Genomic DNA, 18,818 nt, shown 5'->3' with positions numbered 1-18,818 from the left:
TTGCATTCACTCTATCTATACCCATCAAAATCTTATACACCTCTATCAAATCTCCCCTCAATCTTCTACGCTCCAGGGAATAAAGTCCCAACCTATTCCTGCTCTAGCTTGTCCAAGCATCAGGTTTGTTATTCAAGCATCCCAAATGTTCAGGAACAATCTGATTTACATTTGCACCTACTCTCAATATTCAGCAAAGTGAGTGGAAGATTTTGTTGACACAGCTATCCAGTGATAATTAGTCAGCAACAGCCTGCTCAGCTTGGGTTACACAAGGGCCTCCCTGTTCCAGACATCATTATAGCCTTGGCCCAAATGTGGAGAAACGAGCAGGATTCCAAAATGACGTCAATGCAACATTTGTTGACTGAGTGTGCCATCAAGACACCACAGCAAAACTGAAGTCAATTGGAATCGGGGGAATACGCTCTACTGGTCCACCTAATACAAAGGAAAATGGTTGCCTTTGTTGGAGGCCAGCCTCAGTCCCAGAATATTGCTGCTGGAGTTCCGTGTGGTGTTCTTGATCCAACCATCTTTAGCTGCTTCATCAATCACTTCCCTCAAAGTCAGAAGTGGCAATGTGCGCTGACAAGGGCAGAGTGTTCAATGCTATTTGCAAATGCTGAAGCAGTCCGTGCCCAATTATGCAAGACTTGAACAACATTCAGGCTTGGACTGATAAGTTCCAAGTAACAGTCATGATGCTCAAATGCCAGACAATGACCATCATCTTTTGACATTCAATGTAATTACTGTCACTGAATCTTCCAACATCAGTACCTGATTACTATTGATCAGAAACAACTGGACCAGACATACAAATGCTGTGGCTATAAAAACAGGTCAGAGGCTGGAATTCAGTGGCAAGTAAATCACTGCCTAATTCCCTATCTACAGGGGCATAAGTCAGGAGTGAGATGGAATACTCTCCACTTGCCTGGATGAGTGCAGCTCCAACAGCACTGAAGAAGCTCGATACCACACAGGACAAAGCACCTCACTTGATTGATAACCCACCCACCACCTATTGATTCCCTCCATGATTGGCACAATGTGGCACCCCAGTATGTACCATCTCCAAGATGCATTGCAGTAACTTGGCAATGCAGGAGCACCTTCCAAATCCACAATCTCTTATCACCTAGAAGAACAAGGGCAATAGATGGATGGGAACACCACCACCTTCAAGTTCCCTTCCAAGTCACATGTGATCCTGACTTGCAACTATATTGCTATTCTTTCACTGTTGTTGGGTCAAAATCGTGAACCCCTTCCCTAACAGCACCACAAGTGTATCCACATCTCATAAACTGCAGTGGTTCAAGAAAGCATAAAAACATAAGAACTAGGAGCAGGAGTAGGCCATCTGGCCCCTCGAGCCTGCTCTGCTATTTAATAAGATGATGGCTGATCTTTTCATGGACTCAGCTCCACTTACCCACCTGCTCACCATAACTCTTAATTCCTTTACTGTTCAAAAATTTATCTATCCTTGCCTTAAAAACATTCAATGAGGTAGCTTCAGCTACTTCACTGGGCAGCGAATTCCAGATTCACAACCATTTGGGTGACGAAGTTCCTCAACTCAGTCCTAAATCTGCTCCTACTTATTTTGAGGCTATGCCCCCTACTTCTAGTTTCACCTGCCAGTGGAAACAACCTCCCTGCTTCTATCTTATCTATTCTCTTCATAATTTTGTGTTTCTATAAGATCTCCCCTCATTCTTCTGAATTCCAATGACTATAATCCCGGACTACTCAGTCTCTCCTCATAACCCTTTCAACTCCAGAATCAACCTAGTGGATCTCCTCTGCACCCCCCTCCAATGATATATTAACATGTAAAAAGCTGGGGCTTCAACTATTTACAATCCATATTAATGACATGGATGAAGGGACTGACAACTGTACTGAAGCCAAATTTGCTGTTGATACAAAAATAGGTAGGAAAGCAAATTGTGATGAGGATACAAAGGGATATGGATAAAGTGAGTGGACAAAAAATGGTAGATCAGAATCTTAAGAATTGTTACTGCACAAGAGGAGGCCATTTTGCCCATCATGTCCACACCAGCTCCTCAAATGAGCATTATGGCTTCCCCTGCCTGGGTTGATTGCTGGGATGAAAGTGTTTGTCGTATGAGGAAAGGTTGAGCAAGTTCAGTCTATACTCATTGAAATTTAGAAAAAAATGAGGTGCAGTTTTATTGAAAAAAAGTTCTGAGAAGATTTGATAGAGTATATGCTGAGATGTTTCTCGAGGTGAAGATGCCAGCGTTGGACTGGGGTAAGCACAGTAAGAAGTCTCCACTCACCTGAAGAAGGAGCCTGAGACTCCGAAAGCTTGTGCTGCCAAATAAACCTGTTAGACTTTAATCTGGTGTTGTGAGACTTCTTACTGTTTCTAGAGGCCATAGTTTAAAAATAAGAGGCCTTCCATTTAAGACCGAGGAGGAAGAATTTATTCTCGGAAGATAATTTGTTTTCTTTAAATTATTTTTAATGGACAGCAGTGGAAGTTATGTCACTGAATACATTCAAGGCCGGGTTGGACAGATTTTTGGCCAATGAAGGAGTCAAGATAATGGAGGGCAGGCAGAAAAGTGGTATTAAGGCCAAAATCAGATCTTATTGAATGGGTGTGCAGGAACAAATATCAAACCGTCTACTCTTGCTCCGAATTCTTATGTCCTTATTTTCTGTGGGAAATGCATGTCAATTACTCATTGATTTGGCTACACCATGGGATTATTGGAACATGCAAAGCATCAATGTGAATGGGGCTCTCTAACTTGTCAAAGTGAAGTGAACAGATTTTGGATTCAATTAAGAACTGGCTTTATTTTGTAGGCAAACATTAGTCATTAATGGTAGTGGTTCTATGTGGGGACCAGTCATGAGTGAAGCCCTGACTTGGATGACAGATTTTAGGGAAAACATCTGCAGATTGTATGTGTGCATGCCAGAATCTTGTATGGGATAAGTGGAGATTGCAGGAAGGTCTAGATGCAATGGGGGAAGATGGATGGTGGAACACTACAGCGTCAAGCCCTTTAACATGATCATTTATTGCTGGCTGTAAACATGATCGCAGCATCGGAGAGATTTATTATTCACATGTATCAACATACAGTGAAAAGTATTGGTTCTTGCATCCTATACAGACAAGGCATACCGTTCATAGAGAAGGACAGAGTGCCGAATGTAGTGTTACAGTCATAGCTAGGGCATAAAGATCAACTTAGTGCGAGGTAGGTCCATTCAAAAGTACGTGACCTCCGACTTTTGATGGAAGATGGTGGAAGAGAGTATGTCCAGGGTGCATGGGGTCCTTGATTATGCTGGCTGCTTTTCCAAGGCAGTGGCAAGTGTAGACAGTGTCAATGGATGGGAGGCTGATTTGCGTGATGGACTGGGCTTCATTCATGACCCTTTGTAGTTACTTGCGGTCTTGGACAGAGCAGGAGCCATACCAAGCTGTGATACAACCAGAAAGAATGCTTTCTATGATGCATCTGTAAAAGTTGGTGAGGGTCATAGCTGATATGCCAAATGTCCTTAGTCTTCCAAGAAAGAAGAGGCGTTAGTGGGCTTTCTTAACTATACTGTTGGCATGGGGGGACCAGGACAGGTTGTTGTTGATCTGGACACTTAAAAAGATGCTCTCGACTATTTCTATTTCATCCGCATTGATGTAGACAGGGGCATATTCTCTACTAAGCTTCCTGAAGTCGATGACTACCTCCTTCATTTTGTTGACATTGAAGGAGAAATTATTGTCGTCGCACCAGATTGCCAAATTCTCTATCTCATTCCTGTACTCAGTCTTGTCGTTGTTTGAGATCCAACGCACTACAATGGTGCCATCAGCAAACTTGAAAATCGAGTTGAAGGGGAATTTGGCCACACAGTCACAAAAGTATGAGTATCTTGCCGGCGCAAATCCCATTTTTGGCCTCTCACGAGATTTAGCAAACATTACTGGATTTGTGCCTGCAGATAATGCAGTCACTACATCATGGCCTAGGAAGCATTTCTTTTTCTGGCGTCATCTACCACTGAACAAGCTGCTGGCACACGCGGAGAACTTGGATTTGCTACTAACATTCGAAAGGGTGATGGATAACTTTCCAGGTTTGGGCAAGTAGCACCATACTCAAAAGATAGGTGTTTATTGGTAGGGGCATGTCCCAGTCATAGTATCCTGGAACTTATTTAATAACCATTGATGTTTTTCCCACAGGAAGATTGTGGTAGTGGTGGAAGGTGCTTAGAGGTGACACTATGAAAATATATGATCAATCTACTGACAGCTCTTCTCCTATCCTTCAGTTTCCAAGACTACATTTGATTTATGTCACGTTTATAACATTTTGGCAAACTAAAATAAATTGGCAATGCAAAATGAAAGGGTTAATAGTCACACAAGTTTACAAATCTCACAGGCTGAAAAACAAAGGTCTCCTTACAGGTGCTTTCACAGACAGACACCAAGGCCATTAGTCTGGCAAAGCACATAAATCAGACACTAACTGGAAAATGCGAGTGACCCACAGATACAGAAATGAGCTGTACTATGAATTTTCATGCTGATTGGATATTATAATGAAGCAAGCGTGAAGCGATTGGTTTATGCTAAATACTTGTAATTGATTTTGAAAACTTTAATTGCCCATCTTGGAACATGTCACTCTGGCTAGCTTTAGGGATGTGAATTGTAGGTTCCCAGCGTCATCGCTCGAGCTTGTATTAAAACACATGTTTAAGAAAACTCTGTTACTTGTCTGGTTACTTAAAGGGTAAAGTTGCGATCAATTAAAAGGCTGACATCAAAGCCCGCAACACAAAGACTTTATACAGCCATCTGTGGTGCATTCCTGAAGGTCTGTTCTTCAATATCAGTCAGTAGATTGGACCAGTCACACAGCCTTCATAATAGCATGATGAAGATGTAGCATAATTAAACATACCCAGTATATTGTGGTCTAGTGCACTAGAATACATTATTGGTCTAAAAGACAGCAAAGTTTACTTTCAGTATAAGAACAAGTTTTGTTTTTAAAAACAAGTGTCTTAGGTTTTGCCTTCCAAGTAATAAATTAGTCAAAACCTATTAAAATACAGCCATAATACATAGAAACCAAAGTATGCCTAACACTTTTGATGAAAGTTCTGACAAAAGGTCAACATCTTCTCCACAGATGCTGCAGACTAAAGTATTTCTAGCATTGCTGGTTTTCTTTTTTAAAAACAATGCCAATGTCTGAATCATAACGTTTTAAAATACAGGCAGCACGGTGGCACAATGGTTAGCACTGCTGCCTCACAGCACCAGAGATCCGGGTTCCATTCCCGACTTGGGTCACTGTCTGTGTGAAGTTTGCATGTTCGCCCTGTGTCTGCGTGGGTTCCGGCCAGGTGCTCCGATTTCCTCCCACAGTCTGAAAGATGTGCTGGTTAAGTGCATTGACACGAACAAGCGCCGGAGTGTGGTGACTGGGGGAATTTCACAGTAACTTCATTGCAGTGTTAATGTAAGCCTTTCTTGTGACTAATAAATAAAATAAACTACTGTTGGCAAATATACCACTTTGTAATCAATAAGGGTACATTTCAAAAAAATTAAAACCCATGGATAGAAGTTCTTCCACCCTAAAAATATTTTTCAAATGTCTCCTGGCATAATGCAATGTTAAGAGTTTTGCCCAATGCTGCAGAAAGAAAGCAACCTTTATTTTGTACTGCAATTATAATGAATAGAAAAAGTGATACATTTTGGTTGACTGCAAGAGAACTGTAATTTTAGAAGTGAAAAGCTACAAGGTCTGTCAAAACAGTAACTTTATTTGAGAATTATAGCCAATACAGAGGTAAATTTATGCTTCAACAAGTATTCAAATCATGAAAAAAGATTTTAAAAAAGTTTGTGTGGTACAGTATATTGCTACAGTTACTAATTAGGATTGTCTTCCAATGATTATCATACCCATTACATTGTACCTTGAAATATAGCATGATTGCATAGCACAATGCTAGATTGGCTATTTAGAGAGCATGTTAATATCAAGGGATGTGTAAATAACTTGGCCTTTTTGTATTTTTGAGGAAGGGAAATCAACATAAAGTGGGCAAATGCTCTTTGTTTGGGAAGTGGGTGAGGGGAGGAAGATTAGAAGAATATCGAAATGGGTTGAAATCAAACTGCAAACCACTCCAGGTATTAACAATCTAAGCAATAATTAAACCAGTAGTAACCAGTACATGCATTAATGGTTTAAAGCTTTTCATTATCATACAAACGTGGTTGCTTGTGGAAAATGATTTAAAATCCATTTATTGCAGTTTCTTCCCTTTAGAAGAGCAGGCAGTTTTATTCATTCTAAGAACTTTAGGCTTTAAAATTCAACAAGAGCCAATCTGCACATCACTCAAAAAGCTAAAGGTTCTTGATTATTTTATAGTATTAAAGCAGTGTTATTGTCAGCCCATTATCAGAGTGCCAAACAAGGTTTGAATTTGACCTAATGTGCACAGCATTCCAACTTTCCATACCAATTATGGAATGGAGGCTAACTTTATTTAACCTTATGAAAAAGATAATCTGCAATTCTCTATGACCCATATTTGTGTGTGTATATTAAAAGCGTACTTTTATTTTAAAAAGTTGAGCAAATGAAAGGAGTTCTCAAAGCCACTCAAATGTACTTTGACCATGTATAGGAATGCTTTTAAATTTTAGATGCTATCCATCGCCTTGAACTCACTGAGAGCCTGCACTGGAGAGACATGCTTTTTCTGAGATGCTCTTTTAACTTTGTGAACATCATCATTTTTCTCCCTCTTTACGAGGGGTTTCTTCTCTGGAGCCCTCATCTTCCACGAGACAGCAGGCATGTTCAGCGAAGCCATGCCCAGAGACTTCTGATATTTAGTAGATGCCACATAGGAAGCCTTTACTGTTTGCACAACAGCATTCATCAAGTTCTTTGCAGCTTGGATAAGAGACATTGCACTATCCACCTGGAAATTAAGGGAAGACAAGTTTCTGTGAATAAATAGATTGCAATACAATTTTCTATGAATCCCCATTCATAACACGTTGTGTCAATTCTGCTCAATAAAATCAAAAAATATCACACTGTTCAACTACCCTGATGGCATATGGTAACCAAACTATTTATGTTAGGTGCCAGTTTTGAGGCAGTGAGTTCTTCAATTGCTCCGTCTCATTCTGGCGGTTCTGTAGTTTACAAATGCAAGGCATTTTCCAAATAGTTGAAAAAACTTGTGCTGTTTCTCTTCTGGTCCTAAGCCCAATCAGACCACCCAAGTGTTCAATTTCAGTATAGCACTGGGATATGGTGTATTGCCTAAATGACTGAAAAAAATATAAATGGTATGAGGTACTAAAGATGCATAGAAAAGTACCATAAATACTTAAAATTGTATGCTGAAATTCCAAATGACTAATAGAAACAACAATGTCCCAGATGTTGGTGTTGCACATGATAAAGCAGTATCCCAAACAGATGAATTAAAACAGGTACATTTATTTTACGATTGATTACGGATTTATATCTAACGAGAGATTAGATTTAGCAGGATTTGCATTGATAATATCTCAAATAACAGTGGCTTATTCAAATTATACGCCAAATATATTTTGAAATCTAAAATTTGTCCTAAAATGGGAATTTGCAATATCTGGAATTGTGGGATAGAATGTATTGTTTCAACCGAACACAACTGAGTATATGAGATATAATTTATTTTGAAGAAAGATGTTTGCTTTTTGAACTACAGTAAAAATATTAAAGTGAAATAATTAAGTGTGTTAAATGAATGTTCAGACCACAATTAACGTTGAAGGTAGGAGAAAGTACTATTGCCATTTTCCAGATACGAAGCTTGTTATGAATCAATGAGGTTTATGCTAATTTTTCTTCCAAATAATATAGCACAATGGACACAACAACCACACATTTACATAACACTTTTAATATAATGAAATGACCCAAGGCATTTCACAAGAGCATTACAAAACGCAGTCTGACATCGAGCCATGTGAGGAGACATTAGGTCAGATGCTTCATCAACGAGTTTTAAGAAGTGTCCTAAAGGTGGCAAGTCAGGTAGATAGAGATACTGCTCTGTGAAATTGATCACTTGTACAATTTATATTTTACAATGCCTTTAGGATCCATCAAAAAGTCACCAAGTCTCCTGCCCCTCCCCAATTTCTTCCTGCTTTTTCTGAAGTTACTGATGCAAGTACATACAGCCCTCAAATGGGTTAACAGCTGCTGTCCAATATTTCTCAACAAGTGCCCAATCTTCACGTGAGTCCAGAAAACAAGTGTCAGCAGATTTTTCAACTGTAAGGGATACTTTAGCTAACAACTGCCTAGTTATACTGTCCAGAAGATTCTAGATGGCTACTAAGAGGATTCCCACTCCTTCCCCATCTCTACAGAGGAGGAAAAGTAAAGGCTAACTTCTTAAAATGTAGATCTAATCCTCCGATTGGTAGAGGATCATGTAACACCATTTAAAAATCACTTTACGTAGGTAAAACTATACATCTCTAAAATGCATTCTGTGGTGATACATTACCAGCAACAAAACAGACTATTTAATTTGTCACTTAAAATACAGCTGCTTATTTTACAAACATATTTGCAATTTTGCAAGTAACCTCCTGGATTTTAATAACTACTTTCTTCAATATTCCATTACAAATCTTTGGATTTCTCTACTATGTTAGGTTTAATAACTGATAAAAACTGAGTAACATCTAGGTGAACCAGATACCAGTTTTAAAGGTAAACATACAAGAGATGCAGGCCTTTAATGTCTACTGGATTCTCCCAGACTCTGAAGTATTAATTCCAAATTTAACCTAACCATGCCAAATCTAAGCAGTCTCTGGAATCTTCTAGTCAGCTTCATCAGGGCTGGAACCTTTATTCAGCCCTTATAAAGAAAAAGGTAGAAACTCCCACAAAAGGAGTTGCTATGTCTTTGGCTCAGTCAGCATCCAGTGTTGAACTGTACACTGGAATACCAAATGGACAGTTCTGGGCTCGAAAAATGGATTTGGGTCTTTTTCCTGTATTGGACCACCTATGGTTAAATAAACAAGATTGGATCTCCCTACTGTCGGGGCCAGGGTTCACGTAACCCCCATCTCCCAAGACAACCAGGCTGCTAGGGTCAAGTGAGCACCAGTTATGGACCATCCCAACATGCAAATGATATGCTCTCCTGCTGGTTCAGCATTATTCCAGCAATGTCATGCAGGAGGACACCATCACTTGCCACAATCCCAGGATTTTAACCACCAGGATTACGTTAGCTGGATTCTTGATGCCACAAGATTTTGTTAATTCAGCGTAGGCTAGAAATGGGCATGAACATACATCAAATGCTTAATACTTACCCCAGATACAATGAGCTCCCCGCCTAGGTTCTGGACTTCTGCTTTGACTTTGCTGCAGATATTCAGCTGATGGCAGTACAAGGCAATGCGCTGCAGATAGGCCAATAAATCTTGCTTACAGCTGGAGTCCGGACACTGTTTTAAAAAAAAAACTCCAATTAAAAATCTCAATTCCTACAAACATTTTCAGCTATTTTAAGAGTAAAACATTATGGTGTTATCAAATTCATAGCTCAAACTGAAACTGATCTCAAACAGTGTTATGGTGCCACAATTTTCCACAAGGCTTTGAACAGTGGAAACTTAAATTAGTTGCATACAATATCTCTTGGGAAGTAGTCATGAGAGTCAGTCATAGAGGTTTACAGCATGCAAACAGGCCCTTTGGCCCAACTTGTCCATGCTGCCCTTTTTTAAAAAAAACCACTAAGCTAATCCCAAGTGCCCACATTTGGCCCATATCCCTCTATACCCATCTTATCCATGTAACTATCTAAATGCTTTTTAAAAGACAAAATTGTATCCGCCTCTACTACTACCTCTGGCAGCTTGTTCCAGATACTCACCACCCTGAGAGAGAAAAAATTGCCCCTTTGGACACTTTTGTATCTCTCCCTTCTCACCTTAAACCTATGCCCCCTAGTTTTAGACTCCCCTACCTTTGGGAAAAGATATTGACTATCTAGCTGATCTATGCCCCTCATTATTTTATAGACCTCTATAAGATCACCCCTCAGCCTTTTACGCTCCAGAGAAAAAAGTCCCAGTCTATCCAGAAGATAATGGGATGATAATGCAATTAAACTTGGTTCTGATGCACTCTCAGATGCCCCTCTACCAACCGCTATCTACCCCTTTTATAAATCACCCAGCTCACATAGAAAGAGTCAGTTGGCTCAGCTAACAGAGAGCTGTTACATTAAAACATGAAAATTGCTAGGTGAGAAAAGACCAATATCCCTCCTGGCAATCACATAACACAACAATAATGGAATTCCTTTTAATTGTAGCATTCACTCTCTACATAGACCCAGACAAAACAAGTGGAAAATCTCAATGGGAGAGAATTTCAGGAGCCATAGGTCCAAAACTACCAAATCCCTTCCATACACATTACATCATGTCATGTCTCAGTTACTCCCTCTCATCTGATTCCAAAATATTATTTTCTGGAAGAAATCTTCCTAATTTACATTTGGATGACTGCTTTTATTGTCTCTCTAGGGAGCCTGTTCTATAGATTCAATATGCATTGCAGTATTATTTTCACAGATTATTTCTCAATTTATCATCCAAAAAACAAGCAGTGTCCTGTAGTTCTACTCTTTTGACAAGGTGAAATAGCATTTCATGGTCTACATTATCTAGTCCCTTTAGAATCCTAAGCCAAATCACTTTTTCATTTACTCTTTTCCAGCAAGTGTGTGCCCAATGCACACAAACTATTCCTCATATGTAAATTAAAAGATATGCAAGCCTCGGAGTGTGATGATTGCCTTGCTAGGGCGCGGTAGATTATATAGTGAATTTTGTAAGTTTGTGTAAATTGAGATTTATCTGGTGAACAGTTCTGAATTGGTCTCCTCAACTTGTGCCTTCTACTTGGAGCAAAAGAGTCATAGACTCAATGCTTCTTCACAAATAAATGCTCAAGTGTTTAGTTACGTAAAATCCCATTGTATAATGTTCATACATCTGTAAGTCACCACTAAATAAATTTTGTATGATAGGGTAATGCAGACCAATGCTGAAGCATGCTAATGCTGAGATCTTAAGGGCGATTTAAAAAAACTATAGTGCTTTTGGGTAGCGTGCAAGAGTTGAAGGAGGTGGAATTTGTAGAAGGAATGGAATGTTCAGGCAGTGAACCATCAGATATTCAACATGTTTTGAACTTAACTGCCACACAATGGCAAGAAAACATTTTGAAATAAAAATATCTGCTCTATTGCCTGCATTTCAAACTTGTGATTCAGAAGGTGCCTGAACTATGAGATTCATTAAGATAAAACAAATGACAGTCCTGTTAAGTCAGAGTTACTTTCTTAGGACCAATTTAAAAACTAATCCCTCATTGAAGATTTCACAATTACACAAATGATTACCAGCTGATATTTAGCTTAGTCATCAATGGGAAAGGATAAACTAATCATATTTCAAGAATACTTAAATCCTTTGCTTAGTTCATCTCTATAGGAGGAAGTATCTACACTAATAACAGAGGGAAATCAAAGCAAAACACTGCTGAAGCATCTACTGATGTTGCCAGCTACCGATGTTGTCAGCATTTTTGTCTTCATGTCTGACAGTCAAGCTCATTGATAAAAAGCCCTTTTGGATGGAAGACAACAAAGCTACATTCATCAGTGTTTCAGGCCTATGAAACCAAATTAATTACAGTTCTTTTGCACAAGTTAGTAAGTTAAACATGCAGTACTATTGTTTATCAATGCAGCTGGACTGATGCCTAGGAGCTTTAAGAGAAAAGAATTGGACAAACAGGAGTACAAGAAAGCAAGAAGGAAGTTCTTGTGATGAATACATCAAAAATAAGTACAGCTTTTTGTAACTCTTGCCCTTCCTTTCGATTACATTTTTAACTGCAAACAAACTTAACATTGACCAGAAATCTGAATCCTTCTTTGGAATAAGACACTAAAAATGAAACATTCCCAATCACTCCTTTTTTCCTTTCCCTCTACTCAATACAAAAAGCCCGATGGCTGGATTAACAGCGGTCACGGGCATTCGGCCTCTGATATTCGGGTAAGCGTTCTCCAAGGCGGTCTTCGCGACACACGACAGCGCAGAGTCGCTGAGCAGAAACTGATAGCCAAGTTCCGCACACACGAGGACGGCCTCAACCGGGATATTGGGTTCATGTCACACTATTTGTAACTCCCACAGTTGCGTGGACCTGCAGAGTTTCACTGGCTGTCTTGTCTGGAGACAATACACATCTTTTTAGCCTGTCTTGATGCTCTCTCCACTCACATTGTTTTGTTTCTTAAAGACTTGGTTAGTTGTAAGTATTCGCATTCCAACCATTATTCATGTAAATTGAGTCTGTGTCTTTATAAGCTCTGTTTGTGAACAGAATTCCCACTCACCTGAAGAAGGGGCTTAGAGCTCCGAAAGCTTGTGTGGCTTTTGCTACCAAATAAACCTGTTGGACTTTAACCTGGTATTGTTAAACTTCTTACTGGATTAACTGCAGCAGTCGGTTCTTTAACTAAAACCAATAGTGACGATGCTTGTCCAAACTATTACTCTATCTTCACAACTTTTATTGTCTATTTACATTCACCACTAGTAAATGGAAACAAATGTGTTTCAGACAGTTGATATGACCTGTGTTTCACTTTTAATGGGCAGATATATGGTCTCGTTGGATATATAAACATGCAGATACCTGTTCAAGAACTGAGAATTTTACCAACTATACAGATTGAATACACTCCCGGTACAGCATATAAATACACATGATAAACCAAGACTGGGTAGATGGACACGAATAGCAAGCAGCTAATGTAGTTATCCTTTTTCACAACGTACTGATTTTCACACAGCATCTTGTAATAATCCTCTATGAAGTGAGGTTGACAAAATAAATGGTCAGGGGTAAAACTAATTTAAAAGAATGGCTTGGTAGATTTTCCAAAAGGAAAATGGGCTAAACTTTTCTGGCCGTTCCCACCAACGGGATCAGAAGACCCCATCGACAGTGACCCCCCCCCCCACACCGCAAGGCAGAGGCTGCGAACAATGGGTAAACCCATTGACAGTGGTGAGAATGGGCCACCTCAAAACATGCTGTTGGGGAGTGGGTGGGAAGGAAGGTGGGGTGGGGAAGGAATGGGTCCGGCTCAGAATGTAAGTTTTGTTTTGAACATTAAGCCTATGAAAAAAGATACAGGCAGCCCTCAACTTTGATGTTTCAGTTACGATCAATGGCACTTAGAACATTTATTAGTTGATACCTCATTTAGACTTTACAATGTTGATTTCAACTTTACAATGCCATGCCAGCTCATTCATACTTACACACATTGGGGGGAATTTTACCATTTTGAGTCTAAGTGCCGAATCTAGGCGTCGAATAGATCCGTGCCTGGAATCGTCTTTCCAGCGCGCCCATACACGTTTTGCCAGCTCCGACCTGATCTGCGCTGTGGGCGGGGCCTAGCACTGGCAGACCGATCGGAGCTCTGAACTGTGCACGCGCAGTTTGAAAAAAAGCTGACAGAGTGCGCCCGGGCGCGAAAGAAAGAAAAAGCAGAAAGCGGCTCTCTGACGATCATCCTCTGGTCCGGGGGTGGGGGGGTGACGTCTCATCCTCTGGGGGGGGGGGGGGTGTGACCGTTCATCCCCTGGGGGTGGGGGAGGGAGGACAGGGGGTGTGACGTATCATCCACTGGTCGGGGGGGGGGGGGGGGGGGGGGGGGGGGTTCCGCTGCCTGTCGGCGGCTGATCCCTCCTGCCGGAGTGGACATGCGGCCATGCCATCCCACAAAACCTTCAGGATGAAGCGATTCCTCGCTAAGGTGGTGAAGCAGAACCGGCCGATTCCACAGTGGATCTGCATGAAAACCGGCTACAAGATCAGTACAAGTTCAAGAGAAGACACTGGAAAAGGACCAAGCTGGGCCTGTAAAGGGATACACCATCACTGGTACACGACCAGCCACAGATTACTCTTCCCTGCAGGGGCAAGAGAGCGGGAGAGATGGCTGTGGCTGGTAGTGTACCAATGATGGTGTATCCCTTTACAGGCCCAGCTTGGTCCTTCTCCAGTAGCACTTAAATCGTCGGGCCGCCTAATTCAGGCGCGGGCCGGACCCGCGCCCAAATCGGGTGTCGGTAAAGCCACGATCTGCTCGTATTCAGGTGCAGATCACGTTAAAGGCCCCACACCCAACTTTACCGTGATTTTTCAGGCCCATTGTCATTCTTGTCCATCTGTATGACTGGACAGGTCAAAGCATCTTTATTCGATTGGAAATGAGTGTCTTATTCTGTTAACTGTTTTAGGCGCTGTCGCAATTTTAATGCATTTATATGCTTACGTTGTAATTAATAAGCGCTAAGACTCTCAGAAGTTCAAGGTTAAACAGGCAACTGACAGATCAAATGACTTCATTATATCCCCCACACTGATCGAGGAATTTGGGCTAAGGCATGTAACATTAAGTCGCCTCTGTGACTTGATAGGGCAACAGTTGATGCCTAGCATCCCTAAAAGTGATTTCCAGCCTTGTTTCAGGAACTAATCCTTCATTTATACCACTGTTCGTATGGGAAAATCTGTTCAGACTTATAGGGCACGTTCTGACCATCATGCCCCACCAGCCGGTAAGATCCCGAGAGAGTCAAAAAATCAGGCTCGTGCCCGATTTCTCGCGATCTTACCGGCATTGGCTTTTTAGTGCGAACAGCCTCACGCCCATTTCTGGCACAAAGGTGAATAAATTGTGTGAATTGCATTTAAATATAGTTTAAATGAAATTAGAGCGCCCGGGACAGTATCATTGAAGCTCACTTGGCCTGTGTGGCCTCGCCAGGGAAGGCTCTCTTTGGCGAGGATCACATATGGTTCCCCCATCAACAGGGACCAGAGTTGATGGTCTTGCCAGTAGAAGCAGAAGCCATTGAGGCCACCAACCCCACCCCCGGGAGGTCAGGGGGCAAATGGGGTGCCCCTTGGGGGAGAAAAGAGGAGAGTGGAGGGAGGTTGATGGATCGGTCCCATCAGGCGGGAGGAGGTTGTGCCGGGTTTAGGCCACGGAGGCCGACTACAGCAGCAGCGGCTGTGTGACAGGTCTTTACTGCCCTCAGTGCAGAGAGCTGCACATGCGCAACGGTGCCCTCTGCTACTATCAGCCATGTTTCTGGTGATTTAGGCCTCGCCCACTCCCCCTAGTGGCGAGAAATGGATTTCAGCATTTTTTCATGCACTAAGTGCATAAGATTCGGCATTTGGACTCACTGAAAAAAACAGATCTGAAATTCTCCCATTTCCATCTTTGTTCTGCACTTAGAATTTTTTATAAGATCGCCCCCATAGTCTTTCAACTTATATAATTTTCAGTAGCCAATTGTATCACAAGTCTAAAATCTTTCTGTACACAAAAAATTTTTAAATTGTATTTTGGGTCAATATCCGACCATTTATTGGCCCAATTGTATAAGTGCTTTTGAATAGAACATTTTTCAAATTTCATTTCGCAGGTAATTTGATTGTCCTGGTCAGCTTTTCAAATTAAAAGCACTGTAACCGGGCAACATTATCAAGTTAATTTTAGTACCTCAATTAACTGAAATTATACTAACATTGTCTCATTAATATTTAATGTTCCAAATTCTTATTATACAACAATGTTTATTCTGAGTTAGGTCTGGAGGAATTTGGAACTGAAGCATCTGCAGACATTACACTGCAGACGTGCAGTGGGCTTCGGTTACCTTGCACCACATGGATTACTGTGCTCCCACAATACTGAGTGAAACAAGCATCGATCAAGTTCAGGAGGTCTGCACCTGTTTGCTCTCATGTGATTTACTAAATTGCAGTTCTGTTTTTAATTTTGAATAGTACAAATTACAGCAATTATGCACTAGAATTTATAATTTACCGCAGTTGTACGTTGCTTTCTATTTGCTAAGAGATTCAGAATTCTACTTAGTGTACGGCTTTCAAAACTGACGTCTAGCTGACAAAATTCCATTTAAATCACGAGTTACATTTTTGTTTCTTGCATTAAGCTGTTGACAGAAATCCTATAAATGTACCTTACCAAAAATGCTGTTTCTCAGAAAGCTTGGTTTAAGTTTTAATACAACATCCAGTTTCATCATAGAATCTACGGAACGGAGACAGGCCCTTCGGCACAAACGAGTCCATGTTGATCAAGATGCCCATCTAAGCCAACCCCATTTGCCTGCATTTGGCCCAAATCCCTCTAAACCTTTCCTATCCATGTATCTGTCCAAATACATTTTAAATACTGTCAATGTCCCTGCCTCAACCACTTCCTCCAGCAGCTCATTCCACATACGTACCACCTTCTGTAAAAAAAAGTTGCTCCTCGGGTTCCCATTTTCTTTCCCCTCTTGACTTAAACCTAAGCCCTCTAGTTCTCGATTCCCCAACCCTAGGAAAAAGGCTGAGTGCATTCACCCTATCCATGCCTCTCATGATCTTATACACCTCTATAAGATCACCCCTCAGTCTCCTACGCTCCAAAGAAAAAAATCCTATCCTGTCCAATCTCTCCCTATAACTCAGTCCCTCAAGTCCTGGCAACATCCTTGTAAGTCTCTTCTGCACTCTCTCCAGTTTAATAACATCTTTCCTATAGTAAGGCGACCAAAACTGAACACAATACTCCAGGTGTGGCCTCACCAACGTCCTGTACAACTGCAACATAACTTCCCAACTCCTATACTCAATGCCCTGACTGAAGGCCAGCATGACAAAAGCCTTCTTCACTGCCCTATCTACCTGTGACTCCACCTTTAGAGAACTGTGCACCTGAACTCCAAGGTCCCTCTGTTCCACGATAATCCTGAGGTCCTACCATCCACCATGAAAGTCCTACCTTGATTTGACTTTCCAAAATGCAATGGCTCACACTTATCTGTATTGAACTCCATTTGCCATTTCTCAGCCCACTTCCCCAGCTGATCAAGATCCTGCTGCAATTTTTCATCACCTTGCTCACTGTCTACAATACTACCTATTTTAGTGTCATCTGCAAACTTACTGATCATGCCTTGGACATTCTTATCCAAATGGTTGATATAGATAACAAACAGCAATGGGCCCAGCACTGAGCCGAGGCACGCCACTAGTCACAGGCCTCCAGTCCGACAAGTATCCTTCCACCAGTACCCTCTGCTTCCTACCATCAAGAAGTTTAACAACACCAGGTTAAAGTCCAACAGGTTTATTTGGTAGCAAAAGCCACACAAGCTTTCGGAGCTCTAAGCTCCTTCTTCAGGTGAGTGGGAATTCTGTTCACAAACAGAGCATATAAAGACACAGACTCAATTTACATGAATAATGGTTGGAATGCGAATACTTACAACTAATCAAGTCTTTAAGAAACAAAACAATGTGAGTGGAGAGAGCATCAAGACAGGCTAAAAAGATGTGTATTGTCTCCAGACAAGACAGCCAGTGAAACTCTGCAGGTCCACGCAACTGTGGGAGTTACAAATAGTGTGACATGAACCCAAATCCTATCCTGTCCAATCTCTCCCTATAACTCAGTCCCTCAAGTCCTGGCAAGTTGTGGAGTCCTACCATCAAGCCAATTTTATATCCAAATTGCTAGCTCTCCCTGGATTCCATGTGATTTAACCTTCCAGAGCTGCCTACCATGTGGAACTTTATCAAAGGCTTTACTGAAGTCTATAGAGACTACATCTACTGCCCTGCCCTCATCAACATTCCTGGTCACTTTATCAACGAACTCTAAAGTCAAATTAAGGTAGGACTTTCATGGTGAATGGTAGGACCTCGGATTATCGTGGAACAGAGGGCCCTTGGAGTTCAGGTGCACAGTTCTCTAAAGATGGAGTCACAGGTAGATAGGGCAGTGAAGAAGGTTCTTGTCATACTGGCCTTCATCAGTCAGGGCATTGAGTATAGAAGTTGGGAAGTTATGTTTCAGTTGTACAGGACGTTGGTGAGACCACACCTGGAGTATTGCGTTGTTTTAGAATCATAGAAACCCTACAGTGCAGAAGGAGGCCATTCGGCCCATCAAGTCTGCACCGACCACAATCCCACCCAGGCCCTACCCCCATATCCCTACATATTTTACCCTCTAACCTACGCATCTCAGGACACTAAGGGGCAATTTTTAGCATGGCCAATCAACCTAACCCGCACATCTTTGTACTGTGGGAGGAAACCGGAGCACCCGGAGGAAACCCACGCAGACACGAGGAGAATGTACAAACTCCACACAGTCAGTGACCTGAGCCGGGAATCGAACCCAGGTCCCTGGAGCTGTGAAGCAGCAGTGCTAACCACTGTGCTACCGTGCCAACCAGTTTTGGTCGCCTTGCTAAAGGAAAGATGTTATTAAACTGGAGAGTGTGCAAATTCTAACAAATTTGTGAGGCCTGATCTCCCATGGATAAAGCCATGCTGACTAATGCTAATCAAACCCTGTCTTTCCAAATGCCTGAATATCTTATCCCTTAGAATCCTCTCTAATAACTTACCCACCACAGATGTTAGGCTTACAAGTCTATCATTCCCAGGTTTTTCTTTTGCAGCCCTTCTTAAATAAGGGCACAACATTTTCTACCCTCCAGTCTTCTGGTACTCACCCATGGCTAATGATGATGCAAATATCTCAGCCAG

General features: G+C 41.4%; 1 protein-coding gene across 1 annotated transcript in view; it reads right to left on the bottom strand.

Annotated features, from left to right (window-relative positions):
- Positions 1–5,827: 5,827 nt before the first annotated feature.
- The window catches only part of ctnna1 (catenin (cadherin-associated protein), alpha 1), a 172,662-nt gene continuing 159,671 nt past the window's right edge, over positions 5,828–18,818 (bottom strand). The window contains exons 17-18 of the mRNA XM_078231172.1: positions 9,443–9,577; positions 5,828–7,023 (exon numbers count right to left, since the gene is read on the bottom strand). Of these exons, the coding sequence (XP_078087298.1) occupies positions 6,739–7,023; positions 9,443–9,577 (420 nt within the window). The 3' untranslated portion in view covers positions 5,828–6,738. The remainder of the gene's footprint in view (positions 7,024–9,442; positions 9,578–18,818) is intronic.

Source organism: Mustelus asterias, chromosome 16 (genome assembly GCF_964213995.1).
Source record: "Mustelus asterias chromosome 16, sMusAst1.hap1.1, whole genome shotgun sequence".
In the NCBI taxonomy this organism is placed as follows: domain Eukaryota; kingdom Metazoa; phylum Chordata; class Chondrichthyes; order Carcharhiniformes; family Triakidae; genus Mustelus; species Mustelus asterias.
Note: the sequence above shows the minus strand (reverse complement) of the source record. Positions and strands in the feature narration are given on the sequence as shown.